The 18,057-nt window shown below is 41.1% G+C and overlaps 1 protein-coding gene across 2 annotated transcripts in view; it reads left to right on the top strand.

Annotated features, from left to right (window-relative positions):
- The window catches only part of NSD3 (nuclear receptor binding SET domain protein 3), a 37,593-nt gene that overhangs the window by 742 nt on the left and 18,794 nt on the right, over nt 1–18,057 (top strand). For both annotated transcript variants that reach the window (XM_009638283.2, XM_009638281.2), the window contains exons 2-14: nt 1–43; nt 3,638–3,706; nt 4,170–4,329; nt 4,775–4,929; nt 5,755–6,258; nt 7,075–7,201; nt 11,214–11,314; nt 13,770–13,815; nt 14,397–14,527; nt 15,089–15,217; nt 15,902–16,028; nt 16,415–16,612; nt 17,228–17,398. The exon at nt 1–43 is cut by the window's left edge and continues 15 nt beyond it. In XM_009638283.2, the coding sequence (XP_009636578.1) occupies nt 1–43; nt 3,638–3,706; nt 4,170–4,329; nt 4,775–4,929; nt 5,755–6,258; nt 7,075–7,201; nt 11,214–11,314; nt 13,770–13,815; nt 14,397–14,527; nt 15,089–15,217; nt 15,902–16,028; nt 16,415–16,612; nt 17,228–17,398 (1,961 nt within the window). The remainder of the gene's footprint in view (nt 44–3,637; nt 3,707–4,169; nt 4,330–4,774; nt 4,930–5,754; nt 6,259–7,074; nt 7,202–11,213; nt 11,315–13,769; nt 13,816–14,396; nt 14,528–15,088; nt 15,218–15,901; nt 16,029–16,414; nt 16,613–17,227; nt 17,399–18,057) is intronic.

Genomic DNA, 18,057 nt, shown 5'->3' with positions numbered 1-18,057 from the left:
CAAGTCGCACAAAATTTTAAAATTAGAACCAGAGGAGCAAAATGTAAGTGGAATAATGATTTCAGCCGTCTGTATACCTGATATTGTTGATGGAGTATGCGTCTTCGGCGGTGTTTCTCCTTACTTCTAGTTGTATACATACTTTAAAGTCATGAAGCTTTATTTACTTGTCAGATACTCAATATTAGGTTGCTAGGAACTGTATTTCTAGGGCAACACAGTTTTGGTTAAAAGACTGCATATAAAAATAAATGTTAGAAAAGGTTATGTAATATTTTTTAGTACTGTTTAGTGGTTTAGCATGTTCAGGGTTTGCTACGCTTTGGACGGTGTTGAAGATGGAACCTCTGGCCAAAAGCATGCAAGCATACACATTCCTAAAATTGCCTCTCAAAGCAATGTTGGGTTATTCTGTGGGAAGTTGGGTTATTTGGAGTATTCAGCGCTGCAGCTTTTAATTAATTTTGGAAGATATTCAGAAGATCGTGATGATGTACAAAACCCAAAAGCTATGTAGCGTATTTAGAAGCCAATAGAAATGAGTATTCTAAAGCAGCAGGCAAATTAGAAGTACCAGTTGGCTCAGCAAACTTTGGAAAAATGCAATATTGATGTCTATTACTGTTTCTGTGAAGTTTTGTAATATGGTTGTACGTACACAGGGTGTGTATATATCTGTGTGGTGGTTTCACTTGGATTCCAAGCAGTAGAGACGCAAATTCCTGGTCTTTGGTACTGTCAGCCATACTGTTTTCTTCAGTTTTATAAGCCACTTCATTACTTCTGTTTCCTTTTCTCTTGCTTATTCCTGCCGACTCTGTGATACTGGTTTCTGTATTTCCCAGTTTGAGGGGAATGGGTAGCAGAGAGGGGTGGTGAGTGTCAGGAATGGGGAAGCTCCCATATCAGGTCAGGACAGAAATTGCCTAGCAGGCCGTTACAGTATATAGCCGAGTTTCTTCTAAGTTCCTGTGAAACCCCTTGGTGCTTGCTGCTTTTGGTACGTTTGGGAGAAGATCCTGGCCTGTAGAGATCAGGACTCTGATCTAGTAGAGCCAGTTCATATGCTTGATGTATTATTATTGTTGTTGTTGTTATTGTTAACGGAAGACACACTGGTTTCACACACACACACACCCTTACCAGGAATATTTACAAGTTTTGTCATTGTCACATCTCACTTCTGGTAAGTGGACCTCTTCCAGAGGTCAGGTTGGTGATGTACCGAGATTCTAAGCTTCTACTATATTTGATTACCATAGTTGACTCCAATGAAGCTCAGTGAGACCTTGATAAACATTGTAATCCAAACTTGAAATGGACTGTCCAATTAAAATACGAGCCATTTGTGACTGCATTAGATCCTGGAAATGCTGTTTGAAGCCACCTTCGAGTGGCTGTAGCAGCGGACATGTCCAGCTGGCAACTTGCTGCTGGGAGGCAGCTACGGTGGGAAGGTGATGCCCCGATGGGTGTCTCCTCGCACCTGCCTGCAGAGGTAGGAAGAGGGGTCTGTTCTCACGGTCAGCTCTCCGCTGAACCCCTCTGCTGCGCCTGTGTTGTTTGTCCGCCTGTCCTTTGTTCGCTGCTGTAACCGTACGTTTATCCCCCAAGTTGCGCTTAAGTCAAACCTCAGTGAGTTTGGTTCTTTCAGAGTTCAGCTAAAGCCATGGTCTTTTATCCAGGCTCTCTGGCCTCTTCTCCAGACTTCCATCACCCCCACGTCAGGCTGTCAGCTTTGCCTTACCATTTTGTCCTCCCTCTGATTCTGCTCTTGAAGCTTCAGCTGTGCCTGTCCCTCTGTTTGACTGGTGTTCGTGGTTATCACGAGAATCTGTCTTTCCCAGATCGAACTAAAACCTCGCCTCTCAAATCCCAAGTTCTGAGTCATATGTGTCATCCAGAATTCACCAGAAATCTTGGTCTTGCTTTTGTCCTCCTCGTAGCTTCCATTTCCCTTTCAAAAGGCGTTGTTGCAACAAAATCTTTCATGTTATTCACCCTTGTTTCAGTCAGCAGATCACTCTGACATCAGCAGGATTTTGTCCTAGTGGTTTTCGTTATGAATTATCCAGTGCAGTCTCAGTTTCATCCTCCCACCATCTGGCTTTCCACTACACGATTCCGTCTCCATGTACGTTCATCATGTACACTTCCATCATCTTTAGTATTAGTGGCATGAGACTTGAAACTCAGGCTCGCCTTAATAGGAACAAACAAAACCTCTGGTATAACAGTTGTGTTACACTTTTATACTCAGCATGGCTGTTTGCAGGTAGGGTGATCTGCTGTCGTTTCCTCATGCCGACGCTGTAATTTGTGAAAACCCGCTGACTGTGGGAGATGTCCATACTTGAAAGGCTGATTTGAAATGAAAGAGTTATGAAAACGTTGTGGAACATTAAGCTCTGAATAAGCTTTAAGAATAAGTTGCTCTGCTCGTTAGTTGTATTCTGCAAGGAGACGGAAGTTTGCAATCTGTGCAATCAGTCAGCTTGGCTCTTCTGGCAGAGGTGAAGTTTCCAGTAACTCACTGTAGCAGAAGGAAGGCAGGAGGCATTGCCGTGCCTTCTGCTGTACCAGGGAGGATTGATTTCTGCCCAGCAAATATTAATATGGTCGGTCTTGAATGATTGATTTCTACTGACAGCTCTAAATGAGATACAGACCTATGCCAGAACTGACCTGAGTTGTTCTAGGTGATGCTTACACGTGTGTTTCCTAGATTCTCTGAGCTGAAGCATGCAGTATTGACTGACACGAGGTCTTCATTTTAAATGGACTAGGTATAACTTGGATTAACAGCATTATTAGTTTCTCACTGCATGTGTCTGACTCCTCTTTCTGCTGCTCTTTCAGCCCTTTGACTAATGACTTCTCCTCTGCTATAGCAAAACCAAATGTCTGGTCTCTGTCTCATTAGATAGCTCACGGCCCACCTCTTATCTTACCTGCTGTGCCATCACGCTTGCTATCGTGGCCACTCCACCGATGATGTTGGCTTCTGTTGAGTGCTGATCCTGCTTCTGTCAAAGGCTTTTCCTGTCCTACTCTACTGGAACAGACTGCGTGCGTGCCTCAGCCTGGCTTATAAATAAGCTGTAGGCTTTATGTGGTCAACTTTTGAGCCTCCAAATATATTTGTCAACTATTTGCCATTTAACATCGATTTTACAATTTTCGTATGGTACATTTAGTATGATTTTTGTAATGTAGCTTTTGCACATACCTGGTACACAGTGGTATACATCACATTACTGTGGATATCCTCCATATGCTCTTCTTTGTTTCTTTGAAGCTGTATATTACTTTAGTGGAAAGTTATTTGGGTTTGCTGTCCCTGAGTGTATGTTCTTCTATCGCCTGTTACAGGAGAACATTGCTGTATGTAGCGGTGACAGTAATGTAAATAGTGTAGGGGGAAAAGGTATTTTTTTGATTGTGATGCTACTCTGTTTTGAATTGGGCATAAGGAGTCGTCATACTCGTATTTTCTGGGTTCGTGGTTGCCTTTCTGTGAATTGTTTTTTTTCTGCCTGGTTTCATTATTATGCTTTTTTGTTTGTTTGTTTTACTGTCCCCTTACCTTGTTTATGTTTGTTTTCCTTTTTTCTCTTCGTTGTTACCCATTTTCTAGAGACCAAATGAGAGGCTTAGCATGCTATCAGAAAGACCAAGAGAAGATACAGTGTTGGAGGAAACCCCGGTTAGTACATATCCTAATGAACACTTTTTGAACTTCTACTGTGTTACTATTTTTGGACTAATTATTACATGGGTCCTTTAGTTTATCAGATAAATCAGTTGCCATTTCTTTGAAACGCTTATTAATCATTATTGCATCAAAACAGCCCTCTTTGTACTGTATGTATTGCTTTATTTTACCCCAAAATCAACATTCTCAGTCAACTGATGAAGCAGAGACCTTTTTGGGGTGGGAGTGGAGGTTGCTGTTGTGTGGTGCCTTGGTTTGTCAGTGGCTATTTTGTGTAAATCCTAGCTGCATGTAACTCCTTTCTGTCATGTTTCTAAGAAATGTTTATCTCATGTTAGAGTATCAAACGTCAGGGATGCCTGAGAGAAAAATAACAAGTCCCTGTGGATAGCATGTGCATCTTTAAGTACGCTAAATTGTCTTCGGTGGCTTTAAGCTTGCATTCTCTTCGTAGGTCCAGCAGTTCTTGCCTTCTCTTCCAACACAAGTCACCCATGACATCAAGTTTCAGGTTGGCGATCTGGTTTGGTCCAAGGTGGGAACGTACCCGTGGTGGCCTTGCATGGTTTCATGTGATCCACAGCTTGATGTTCATACCAAAATTAATACAAGAGGTAAGGGAGGAAGGTCTTTGCCGGGATATACCAAGTGTCTGTAGTTGTTCCTTTATGAAATATATCTTCTCTTTGAACTCCCTTTGCAGGATGAATTCTGCTTGTGTGTATGCTAAACAGGACTGTTCCTGAAATGTATAGAACTAGTACTTATTGAATTGCCTCTACAGATGAGCTGTGCAAACCAGGCTTGTGCACAGATGCTCCCGCTTTTCTCAAGTCAATGTATTTATGAGAAGACACTGATAAGTGTGAGAGTGTTCGGTGTGGGCAAGGTATACCTATCTTCCCATCTTAAACTGTCCTAAATCTAGGCCTGTCTTATTTCTAAACTTCAGCTATGTGCTTCCACCTGCAAGAATTGAGTGATGTGGAGGAGGAAAGTGTAAGCTAAACCAGCAAAGTGATGTTGATAAAAGTGCTGACTAGAATTTTTCGTTTTCAGGTGCCCGTGAATACCATGTTCAGTTTTTTAGCAACCAGCCAGAGAGGGCGTGGGTGCACGAGAAGCGGGTTCGAGAGTACAAAGGACACAAACAGTATGAGCAATTATTGGCTGAGGCTGCTAAGCAAGCCAGCAACCACTCTGAGAAACAGAAGGTATGATGAACACTAATTGTGTAGAGGGTTATCTGCAGTGCCTGTGTAAGTGAAACTCTCGTGGGGCACTTCTGAAACGCTGCAGTACTTCACCCTGTAAAGGGTTGTCTGCAGTTTGCTGGCAGAAGTGTTTTTTGCAAAGATAGCGAAAATGTTTCCATGCTCTCATGGCTTTAATGTGAAATGGCTGATAGCTGAACCTACTCTGTCGGTTCCTCGTGACGGTAGTCATCCTGGGCACTGGAGATAATTTGACATCTGTATTAGAATATTAAATAAAAACAGTGCCTGTGTGTTTGCTATTAACCTGTTCTTTGGAAAATACAGTTTTTAATGGATGCTCTTCCAGCCCCTGATACTAGTGGATATGTTCTTTTCCATTGTTCTATGGGAAAGGAAGTGTTGGCTACAGGAATTACTGTGTTGATGAACTACTTCAGTGAATGTTTATGCTAATCAGAATATTGATGTGGAAGGAAAAGAGTGTTTATAGAAAAATAAGGAGGATTTTAAAAGTAGATAAAATAGGATTAATTCTGTGTCTCATAACAGAATTACGGGCTTGAATGCTGCCTGTTCTTGTCTTCAGTGAAGTTGTAACTCAGGGCAGACACTTTCAGTTGTGATGGTCATAATGATCCAGCTCAAGTGTCTGCTTGTACTCTGAGCAGGGGGTTCACTGTCCACCCTTCAAAAATACCCTGTAAATGGCGAGCAAACTTGAATCTGCTGCCTGAGAGATTTAAAGAACCTCAGGATTGCATTTTAAGTGCTGTACCTAGGAAAATCTTCAGTGTAATTAGCTGCTTGTCTTTGTTCCTTAAGATTCGCAAACCAAGGCCGCAGAGAGAGCGTGCTCAGTGGGATATTGGTATTGCCCATGCTGAGAAAGCATTGAAAATGACTCGGGAAGAAAGGATAGAACAATACACCTTCATTTATATAGACAAAGAGCCAGAGGAGGTTTTGTCAAAAGCCAAAAAGACTGCTGCTTCTAAATCAGAGACCAAGAAGAACCGACGACCGAAGCCAGCATTGAACACCCAGCCAGAACATGCCAATGTGGTAGCAGCATCGCCTTCAAATGCTGAGGTGCGAAGACAAAGCCAACGGAGGCAGTCAAGTGTGGAAGAGGAGGAGCCACCTCCTGTGAAAATCGCATGGAAAACAGCTGCAGCTAGAAAATCCTTACCAGCTTCAATAACCATGCACAACCTAGATCTTCAAAAATGTAACATGTCTCCGGTTGTTAAAATTGAACAGGTTTTTGCCCTTCAGAATGCTGCTGGAGATGGAAAACTCATCGATCAGTTTGTTTATTCCACTAAGGTATGTGCTTTGTGTAGCGACTCCTCTTCTGTTCATAAACTATCCCAGGTCTGTCTTACTGTGGAGCTTAAACTTGTGCCCAGCAAGCTTTCACAATGCGTATTTCTTTCCATTGGAGAGATTAAATCCAACAAGAGACATATGTGACAACAGCATCTTTGAGTGCACTGAACTATTAATTTCAATCTAAAAGTCTCTGGCAGTAACCATTTTGACTGGTGGCAGAGGAGCTCCCTACAGATGGTCACACTTTTGCTCATAACACATTCAGAATATTAAAGCTGTTTAATTCCAGCTTCCTAGCTGAAATAATCCAGAAATTTGCTGTAAATCTTAAAACCAATGGATTTGTGGGGAAACAGATGAGATGACAAAACTGCTAATAATGTATTAAAAAGTAATAACCACATTTTGTGTAACAGGCTTTTACAAGGAGTTCTGCCTCCTAGCTTCCTTCAGGTGCACAGCAGCTTCTCACAGTCAGTGTAAGGAAAAGGTTTAGGACTATTTCTCTGCCTCCTTCTTCTGCCTCTCTACCTGGAGGGTATTTATTTCATCCTAAGCATTAGAGAGAAGGTAATGTTTAGAAAAGTCACTGGAATATTTTATTTTTTTTTCCTTGTATATAAGGGGAGATTGAGGGGGATGGAAAGTTCTGCAAGGAAGCAGCTCAGTAGTAGGTATCATCACGTGTTTGTGTTGCATTGAGGAGCGTTGAATGTTTCTGTTGTGGGACTTAGGAGCAGATCAATATGCCTGTTAGCAGCAACACGTGCATAAATAGATTGAGAGTCTTGTCTTCTTTTTCTTTTTAAGGGAGTTGGTAACAAAACAGAAATAAGCGTCAAAGGACAAGAGAAACTTAATTCTTCATCAAATCAGAGAAATGAAAAAGCAGTGGTGCAAAATGTGTCCTCTCCTGAAACAACTTCTGGGTCAACAGGTAGGCAAAATTGCAGAATGCTTGTCTGAACTTTAGCAGTCTAGTGTTGAAATTCAAATATCAAAGCTGACATTTTCTCCTTAGTTAAAAATTATTATCAACTTCTTTCTGTTTACATAATAGTTGTAACAAGCATGGCCAGTATGACACATGATGAGTCCAGATGCTTAAGAAACACAGGATGTCTTGGTGATGGGATTAGCTGGCTTGGCCTCTGAACTTCTAGCTTCTGTAGCATGCAGTATTTAAGTCAACACGTTAGAAGGATGGATGCCTTGTGGAGAGCAGATGGCAAGTTGTTTTAGAAGACAACACAGTGGATGTGTGTTAGCAGAGTATTGTAATGGCTTTTGGCACCAAATGTAAAATACAACAGCTGGGATCAAAGGCAGAGAATCTGGAAGTGGCAGAGTTCACTAAGGAATGGGTCTGAATCAGGATGGGTGCTTTCCTAGGCTTTGTTGTTGAGTTCCTGCATGACTTTTGTAAAAAGGATAGTGATTTTTTTTTAAACTGCTTCAACTAACTCCATCAGCAAAGGAGGTAACGCTTGCCTTCTGAAGGCGTCTTAGGGGCCCCATCGCGAAGCGCTAAGTTTTGAAGTATTTTGTCTGAGGGAGAAGAACCACTGAAGCAAATAATGGAGCTTGAGACTGAAAAGGGAAAGCCTGGAACAAGCTATTTGAAGTTCAATTTGTAGTACAGTAGTAGAGAAGAATGGGAAAGATAAACTGGATGAGTGCTTTCTAGACTTGGAACAGAAAAACAGCATTTTTTTTCATGTTTTGATTTTTGAGAAGTAGCTAATGGGAGTTCTTCAAAAGGGATTGAGCTTTTCCCCGCCAGCAGAAACTCGTCTGCAGTATGTCCTCTCATCATCCCGAAGAACAGACAGATACCCTTTGGTGAAAGGATCGAGGTTCCTGAAAAGGGACAGTTTTGAGTCGCCCTAAACCGAGAGCTTTTCAAGTTCCTCCAGTCCCTGTAGTGACTTCTGTTTTTTCAACCACAGATTTTGTACAGGCCATGTAAAATCCATTAACTATTGCGTGTTTGTTACTGTGCTTGTAATCATATCCTTGGTATGGTCTCAAACATACTTAGTTTTACATTGGGTATGTAAAAGTAAGTTTTAGGTTGCAGCAGAACACCTTGATTTTCTCTCACAGTAGGATGATTTCTTAAGTTTTAGGTTGCAGCAGAACACCTTGATTTTTCTCTCACAGTAGGATGTACAGGTGCTCATGGTATGGAAGCAAAAAAAATATGGAAGACTTACTACAGTACACGTGCTAAAATCCCCTTTTTGTAAGGGTAAAAAAAATCTTATAATGTTACCACGTGTCACTTCTGCTTCAACTATCCGTCCGTTTGGTTATTTCTCCCTTTCCAAATGTAAAAGAAATGAGATTCCAGTTCAAAAACCTCAGTGGTCAACATACATGGGATCACTGTCCTCCGCAAACACGCCTCAGTTTCTCTACTTGTATAGTTTCTAGGTAGGCTTATTTTTATATGCATTGTTTTACAGACTGTGTTTGGGGACTTTACAGCACAGGCTGAGTACTCCGGATATTCTGGTAGGAGTGGGGTTTCCTCTGGTGTTGCCAACAGTGGTTCTTCTTTCCCGTTTTAGTTGCTGTAGCTACTTCAGTTTTTTTCAAACAGTTGCTACTTTCATTGCTTTGCAGCAGGAGAGGTGATCGCTGTTTTGTTTCTCTCACCTGGGAACTAAAGGCTTCATCTTCACAATGGCTCTTCAGATGTAGGGGGGTGAGAATTCTGAGCCTTTCTTTTTTCATTTTCTTAGGTTTTTTGGATACGTAAAACTCCACCTGATAAGACCCTATAGAGTGCATGAGCTTTACTGCAGTATACACTCCAAACAGTCACTTTCAAAGCCATTTCCAAAGTCCAGACAGTTATTGGTCCCCTCTCATGGAACATAACTGCGAAGTCCTTTTTTCAAATTTAAGGTCACCGGAACTTCAGAATACCTTTACGGTAAAGTATTTTACAGAATGACTCTGGGAGTCCTTACTAATAACCTGCAGTTAGATATACAGAATTCCATAATGCCGGGAAAATAATTCTGTAACTTGAAATCTGATAATAAGAGAACAACCATGAGAACTGATAGTGCCTCTGGTCTCCACGTACAGCTGAAGCAGGATTAACCTGACCTGACCTGGCCAGTAGTGAGGTAGATTGCTGGTCTGAAATCTGTCCTGAAACACTGAATCAAAATGTGCATGAAGACGGGATAGGAGCATTGTGGAGGTGATGCACTGGATCCTTGGAGAACGGGAAGAGGAAAAAGTGCCCGCTGGGTTGATCAATATTGCTTTCGACCAATATTAGATGCACTGATTCTGGAGTTTCTCCTCTGATACAGGGCTTGCATCTTACTTCCCTTTCTGCAGTGGGGCAGCATAGGGAGGAAGTACATTATTGATTAAATTAATTGTTTGGTCACACTTGCTCAAATTGACTTTAAGCTGTTTCAGAGAATTTCGGCTGAACACAAAGGTGACAAAAGACGGCCCCTAGCTTTGGTGCAGGCATCCATCACGTGTGTGTCGCGAAGGATGCAGCTCACTGGAACCAAAAGTTACACGTGTGCTAACATGAGGGGTGTTGAGCGGAGTTATTGATTTCTGAATCATTAATAACTCATTGCTGTTATTAACTAGTTAATATGCTGTAAAACTTCTTTTCCCTTGAAGAAAAACATTCCTTTTCCTCTCAGAAATACAGTTATTGTGAAACGACAACTTTTTCAAGTGGGAAGTTCAGTTACTGAGCCACGCAACCTTGATAAAAATGCTCATCCGATTAATCAAGATGAATCTTTGGTTTTGCCTGGAGTCCCTCTGAAAGGCTTCCTTGTAGTGTCTGCTGGAAGCCTGCCTGTGCCTCTAGATGCTTTGTCTCCTCACAAGCAGACGCAGGTTTGCAGCTAACAGTGCATCCATCTGGCACAGTAAGCTAATGCCTGGTCCCAAGGTTTTGTGTTTTTCCTTGGCAGAATACAAAGTATTTTTACATTCATACCTTCTTCAGGTGAAACACCCAAAACTGAAAGACAAGACTAATGCTTCCCAACAGATAACTGTAAATCTTCACATTTCAGTTTTCTGTCAGTACAGCGCTAAGTGTGCACTTTGTTTCCGAAGTTGCGGGCGGTGTTAAGTGTTGTTTGTGTTTCTCAATACGCCCTTCCTGGAGGTCCTGCAGCATAGAAAGGTCTTCTGATTTTGCCAACCTTAGTTGTCAAAAAACCAGTAGCTCCTACTTCATCTCTTGAAATGTCATAATAACCTTCATTAATCGGGGTTTGTTTTCCATGGTAATGTTTTCAAAACCTTGGTTTTAACTTCCATTAATTATAATAACCCATCATGATCACCGCTTCTGTTTGTGCTGAGTTTTTCTTCACCCCTCGAAAGCGTTAGCTGGGCGTTCAGATTTCGTACTGACGGCACGTGTTACAGCATGGTTCTCGCGTTAAGCTTTTGTGTTAGCCGGTTCTGAGAGGTGGCTATCCCCCCCCGCAGAGCAGGGGCACAGAGCTGGGGTTCCGAGTGAAAACTCGGAAGCTGTGTTTTGCGTCTCAAATTCCTAGCTTGTTTTAGTTCAAGAAGTTGATTGTGGAAACCTTCCCATAAACACCAAAGATGGACTATTTGGTTAAAAATTAACCAAAGTGAAGACTGTGCTTGAGAGGTGCGGTACAAAAATCTGTTTGCCCTCGACTGGATTCCAGCTTTTTGTTCTGCTCTGTTACCAGTGTCTTTTTCTGAAGCTGATCTCTCTCTTTGTGGAATCAGAATGTGTTGTCTGCAGCCACAGCACCAGCTGGCAAATAGCTTGGAACTGATTTAAAAATAAAACATTCAAAAGAGGAAAAAGTCTTGGTTTCGTTACTTTACCTGTTGATTTGGTGTTGAACGTCTTGCTGTACCTCCGAAATGCAAGGAATCGTGTAATGGAAACCTTTTTCCTTCTTCAGGTTCTGTAGAAAAGAAGCAACAGAGAAGATCGATTCGAACCCGCTCAGAGTCTGAGAAATCCACTGAAGTTGTGCCAAAGAAGAAGATCAAAAAGGAGCAGGTTGGCTTCCTCCATGTAGAGAGTTAAAATATATTGTATTCATAAATGTTGTGGCTTATATTGGTGCCTTTTTATTTTTCTCCATTTTTCCCCATCGGGTTTCGTTTTGGACTATCCTTCATGAAATCCCCTTGTCAATACCATTGCTGTGACTCTGCTACTGGCATCTTCACAGTATCAGTCAGGCTATGGAAAATGGGAACTCAATGATGCAAGACTCCTAATGAACCTGCCATGTTTACTTTGAGATTTCTGTTATGAGCAAAATGATCTTGTTTCAGTAACTTCTCTTTGATGGAATTGCCACCAGGTTCCTTCCTTTTGCTCTTGATTTAGCTGCTGGTTTGTATTGAGGTTTTGTTTTTCAAATGAAGTTAGACTGATTAATCTGACCACTTTTGAAAATGGACTTTAAGAATGATTTAACTTAAAGATGACTAGTCAGACTTTTATGTTGGCAGACATCAGCAAAACAGATCTTCTGGGATATACGTTTTTTTTTTTTTTTCCTTAAGTAGATCTAACATGTACAGGGCCTTCCTTTAATCTGGATGTCAGACAGACAAATGTTGTTGCTTTAAAAAAAATGATAAAAAAATTCTACATGGAAATGAGTAGGAAAGTTCAGTGGATGGACATTAATATGAAAACCTGAATACACTTTTTAACAAGTTTGTCAAAGTTGTTGGTTCTTTTCCTTACGTGGTTGATTTTCCCTCCTCAAAGGCCTCTCCACTTGGAATGTGAGAATTTTTATATAAAACGTTTTATAGTATAGCTTCTACGAGTGAGAATTTTTTAAAAGGGACAGTCAGGCTAAAGATTTATATGGGAAGGGGAAAAATTGTTTTTTATCTCTTTTATTTTAATTTATTCTTTGCCCTTTACGCTTTGTTTTGCACTTCATTCACTTCAGAAATTGAAAGTGGACCCAGTTGCTTTTTTTTCTTTTTTTCCATATTTTCCTTTCGATGCCACAGCATTTGTATCTGTGTTCAGCAGACGAATGCTCTGACTCTAGGAAGTTTCTTTCTGAAACTTTAAAGCAACTTAAATGTTGGGCGTGAGATACCTGACATAGTCCCTTAAAGCCTCTTGTCGTGAGGTGTTGCAGCCTCCCTATCTTCAAATGAGTTATTTTATGTTTGTAAATGTTTCTTAATTTAACAAAGGTATAAGAACCAACAATATGAACTTCATGGATCCCAGTTAGCTTTGCCTGCTTTTATTACTGAGCTAACGAAGACTATGAACCGTAAAGTGCTTTTCTCAGGAAAAGTATATGACTAAAAATTAAACACAGATGCACTGTAATGCGCATAACCTTGAATGTATTAAGTTATATTAAAAAAAAAAAAAAATCTTACTAACTTCTTACAATTATGCAACAATATTTGTTACCCAAAGTCAAGTTTTCTTGCAACTGATTCCCAAATTAGTCTGCAACAACTTGGTATAAAATTATAACTGGAACGAGTACAATTAATGGGAAAAACAAAATGTTAATGCTACTGTTACAGTGACTAGTGGAGAAATAAAAGTGATTGTTTAGATTTTATATTTGTATTACGAAATGTATCCTATACAAATCCTTCTATTGTATGTTTTTACCTATTGTACAACAAAATAAAATATTTTTTAAAAAAATTATAGAATAATCCTTAAATATTTACTAAATGTGTTTCTACATGCATATGTAACCACGTTGTAAAGGAATAACTTGTAATTCTTAACCTTAAAACCAGGATTTTAGGCAACAGCTTTCTTCTGTAGTTGTTATACAGTCGCCAAATTCTCACATGTTACATGTACATTGGCAGAGCAGCTTCTAAACTTGCCCTTCTGATATAGGACCGAGAACTTGAACCGCTTTTGCAAGATTGTAAACTTGTCTGCTTAAGTGTGTACTGACATTGAGTTTCCAGCTGTATAGAGCTCTGCAACGCTGTGTGCGAAGGCCGTCCCGCCGCGGCTGGGCGCCTTGCAGCGCTCTATACAGGGAGAAAGGCTGGGCCCAGGAGCTCCAGAGCGCTTGCTTGGTGGAAGTGCCTTAAATGGCGATGCATTACGTGTCTCACTAACCCGAGTGTCGTACCTGTTAAGGGGAGCTTGTGCTTACACAGGTGTGGGGTTTTACCAAAGCATCAGGGTCGGCTGCCAAAACGAACCCCGCTCCTGCCTGCTGGACACGGACAAAGCTTTCCTGTCATCTTCATGCCCAAAGGGAGTGATTGGAAAGGACCTTGCTAGCGAACGTATGGCTGCCTTGTCTCCTGGTACACAGCGTAGGCAGCTAGGATTAAACCCAACAGCACAAGAAGGCTCACACTAAGAAGGGGATGACAGACTACACCTGAGTTCAGAGATGCTAATCACTTAAACTTAAATGTTTTCTTTTTAATACTAGGGAGAAAAATTCCTCTGGTTTTAACTATGGATTTTCCTATTCAAACAGGTTGAAATGGTTCCACTGACAGCAGTGAAGACAGGATTGCAGAAAGGTGAGTCACATATGAAAAAAACTATTAAAAGTTCCTGGCTCATCGCACATCAGCACTGGGTTTTGTTCTGTGTGAAGTGCAGAGGTTTTAACGCTTTTGGGTGATGAACGTGACCGATGCTGGTCTTAATTTCTCTCATGAGGGTATTATGGGGTGGTTTTGTTGCTGCTTGTTTGTGCATTGCTAGTTGGTAAAACAGTGTTTGTCAATGTGCTGTAAGCACGTGACGGAAGTCCTTCCTCTAGACATTGCTTAATTAAAAAAAAAAAAGTCTTTGCTTAGCCATATTTTAAAGATGAACGATGAAGAGGTGATCTCCTAAGGGCTTATCCTCTGTTGTAGGCAGTTCAGTAGCTTCCTCCGCTATGTCAGCACGTTCAGAAGTTTGCCAAAAGGTCTTATTAAGGTGGTTTTCATTTAATTATCTTGTTGGGAAGAATTAAGCTAGTATTAAAGTTGCAAACTGACAATGAAGGCTAGCAAATAAAGTACAGTTTCAGGCTCTCATCTTTTTCCTTTATTAATTATGAGCAAAAAGTTAAGAACATATATTAAAACTAATTCTAGTATATTGTGTTAAGGTGCCAGCGAGATTTCAGATTCTTGCAAACCTTTAAAGAAAAGGAGCCGTGCCTCGACCGATGTAGAACTGACGAGCTCAGCTTACAGAGATACGTCGGACTCTGATTCAAGAGGACTCAACGATTTACAGGTAAAGGCGTATTGCTCCTCACGGGGACTTGCTCCTTCAGTCTGTCAGGACAGTAGGCTTTTCAGCTGCATGCTGCTAAATAAGTGAACGCTATTTTCTACAAATATAATGTCTTTTATTGCCTAAGAAATAAAGCCTAGTCTTTTTCTTTCTAATCCCCTCCTCCATTGTATTGATATAAAAAAAGACACAATCTTTCTTTACAAATTTTCCTACTTCTTTGGCAAAACATTGGTTTAGATCGCTGACTCTGCTTTTTGGAAGGTTGTTAAATTCTTTGGGAATTGGGGAATGCTGCCGTATTTTGGTGTAAAATTGAGAGGTATCTGGAAAATGTAAAATGGATATCTTTATGGTTTTTTACTTGTACAGGTAAAAGATATGTCAGGAAGGCAGAACTCCTTGTATCATACTGAAGTTCAGCAGCTTTCAAGGACCTTTGTCTCTCTTGATGTATCGAATGATCTTTTAATGGGTGGTGACTTAACTCTTTTTTTTTCAGAATGTGGTTGTCCTTTGAAAGTGTCTTGTTTGAGTGCCTTGGATTTTTCCTCTTTGTAGGGTAGTTTTGGAAAACGTTCGGACAGCCCATCAGCCACTGCCGATGCTGACGCTTCCGATGTGCAGTCGGTAGACTCTAGCTTGTCCAGGAGAGGAACTGGAACAAATAAAAAAGACACTGTTTGTCAGGTAAATGATGGCACTGCAGAGAAGTGAATTCTGAAGGTTTATCATCAGTTTCTGTTAGTTGGAGCCGACAGAATTCTCAAATTACACTACTTTGTTTTAACCATGTCTCATAATTTGACATCTCGGATAAATATCGAGGCTTTTAGGAGTTTCTGTGCTCTGGAAATGATTCGTAAGCCCTCCTGCATGCCAGAAAGCTCAAGAGCCAGAAAGTGGTATCTAATCCATACCTGCGAGCAGAAGTAGAAAAAGTAGATGCCATTTTCTGCTCCATTCGAAGATTTCAGATGATCTTTCAGGATAGGGCAGAGTGAGATTTTTCCAGTATTTTGGAGAGAAAATCCTGGAATCTTCTGGCCAGTTTCCTGGCTGATAGTAAGGGAAGAAGCTGCTCTTGCTCTTCAGGTGCATGAGAAAGCGAGGAGTGCGGATGGATCCTGTAGCGCCTCTCCTGTCTCTGCCCAGGCTCGCCCTGTTATGAGAGCGAGATGCAGAAAGTGCTGGGATTGTCTCTAGCCCAGAGACGTACCGGGTCTGCCGCGGGATGCAGGCCAGTTCTCCTGCCTCATCTTGGCGCTGATGAGATTTCAACCGGTTTCTGTTCTTTGTTAACATCTGGTAGACGTTTGCATTTAAGTATGTCAGGTACCCTTTGTTCTCTGACTGTCTGTCTGTCTGTTTAAGATCTGCGAGAGCTCTGGTGAGTCTCTGGTGTCCTGCGAGGGCGAGTGTTGCAGCGTCTTTCACATGGAGTGTCTCGGCCTGAAGTCAATGCCCGACGAGAAGTTCGTCTGCACTGAGTGTAAAAACGGTGAGTGTGCTCCCCTGTGGGGAATGGGGAGGGTTTGCCGCGTTGCTGAGGAGCTGTGTTCTGGCCACAGCAGACTGAGATGGTAAGTTTCCAGGTTTGGGGAGCGTGATTGGGTTATTCGATTACTTTTTTTAACCTCTGGGCCAGATTCTCATTTTCCACTTAGCAAGTACCTGGTAAAAAAAAAAAGTAATAAACTGTTCAGCGTTTTATACTCAGAATAAGGGACTTTATGTTAACAGCAGTTGCACAGTTATTGTGGATTATGGTACAACTTACCTGTTGGAAGGGAAGGAGCTCTGTTTGCTTCAGAATTTTTTTAACAACATTTGTGTATCAAGGACTTGGCCTTTACAGTTGGGCTTCCTTATTCTTTCTTTTACAAGGAGAACATACGTGCTTTTCGTGCAAACTTCCTGGCAAGGACGTGAAGCGCTGTTCCGTCAACACATGCGGTAAATTTTATCACGAGGCCTGCGTTCGCAAGTTTGCCACTGCTCTGTTCGAGTCGCGAGGGTTTCGTTGCCCGCAGCATTGCTGTACTGCCTGCTCGATGGATAAGGACATCCATAAAGCAAGCAAAGGTGAGAAAAGAGCTGGCTTTGAACCGCGGGAGGACACTCACGTGCGTCATCCCAGTACCAAGGAATATAACTCTACCCTCCGTATTGCAGCGTGCAGCAAGGAACAAGGGTTTCCTTCTTAATGAGGCCGCTACCTTAAATCTGTCCTGGGTGGGAAACCAGCTAGCAGCCTGAGGCCGCTGTCTAAGCAGACCTGGGCCCGCAACACCTGGGCCCGCAACACTTAAGTCATCTTTTGTTGCTGGGTTTGATGGGAGCCAGGGGTTAGTCGTGCAAGGCTGAGGAATGGGGTTTTTAAAAGACAGTTGGTAGTGGTCTTCAGAACAGTTCTTTTTCAAGGGAAAAAAAAATCCTTTTAGAAATGAACCAAAATACTTCCAACAAAACAAGTAGACTCTAGAATGGTTAAAACCGAGTAATTTTTCTTAACAGAGTTTTAAAGTGAAAATTAAGAGTTAACTTCTGTGAAACTTCTTTTTTAAAGATGTAAATCTTTCTTTTAAATCTAGCGCTCTGATTGGAATAAAAATCAGCCTTGCATCTGTCTGTGGTGTCTTCTACCATATCCTGACTCCAGGGTGACATGGTGCATTTTTCTGCATTTATATTAAACAGGTCGTATGGTGAGATGTTTCAGATGTCCCATTGCCTATCACTCAGGAGATGGCTGTATTGCTGCAGGAAGCTTGTTTGTGTCATCCCACATTCTCATCTGTAGTAACCATTCCAAAAGGAATCACTCCTCATCAGCTGTAAATGTAGGCTTTTGTTTCGTTTGTGCAAGAGGTGAGCACCCTTGTTTTTTCCCCTGTTTTATAGTTCTTCTATGGTCACTTGTGCAGTTTAGTGATAAAAATAATGTATTTCGTAAAGAAAAACTCCCTTAGGGCTCTCTGGGATTTATTAATGGTTGCCTTGTTTTTTTTTTTTTTTTTTTTTTTCTTTTTTTTTTTCTTTTTTTTTTTTTCTTTTTTTTTTTCTTTTTGGTTTTTTTTTTGGTTTTGGTCAACAGTTGTCATGAGACTTCCACTTGCTATTTTGGTCCATAACATTTGATACTCAGAAACAGCGATAGGTACTCAGAAGGCCTACTTGTGTTGCCAGTAGGAAAAAGTGGATGCCGAGCCCCCACTTCCAGCCATTGCAAGCTGAGAATGGATGCTGTGTTATTATTCACTGTCTGTTAAGCAGAAGGGGATTCTTTCACCACTCACAAACTTAAAACTGTTTAAATTTTTAAGGCTAAAAGGTAGGATTTACTCATGAACTAGAAAAATTCATTTTAATTTATTACTACCATCACATTTGAGAACTTTGAAAGAAAAACATTTACAATACCGTATAAACAAGTTTCATGCTGGGATTTTCCATGTGCCAAAGTTATCTTTTTTTTTTTTTTTTTTTTTTTTTTTCCCCCACGGGTTTTTTTTATTCCCTTTATGCCC

This window comes from Egretta garzetta, unplaced genomic scaffold (genome assembly GCF_000687185.1).
Source record: "Egretta garzetta isolate BGI_Z169 unplaced genomic scaffold, ASM68718v1 scaffold725, whole genome shotgun sequence".
Taxonomy (NCBI): domain Eukaryota; kingdom Metazoa; phylum Chordata; class Aves; order Pelecaniformes; family Ardeidae; genus Egretta; species Egretta garzetta.
This window is presented reverse-complemented; position numbering and strand designations above follow the sequence as displayed.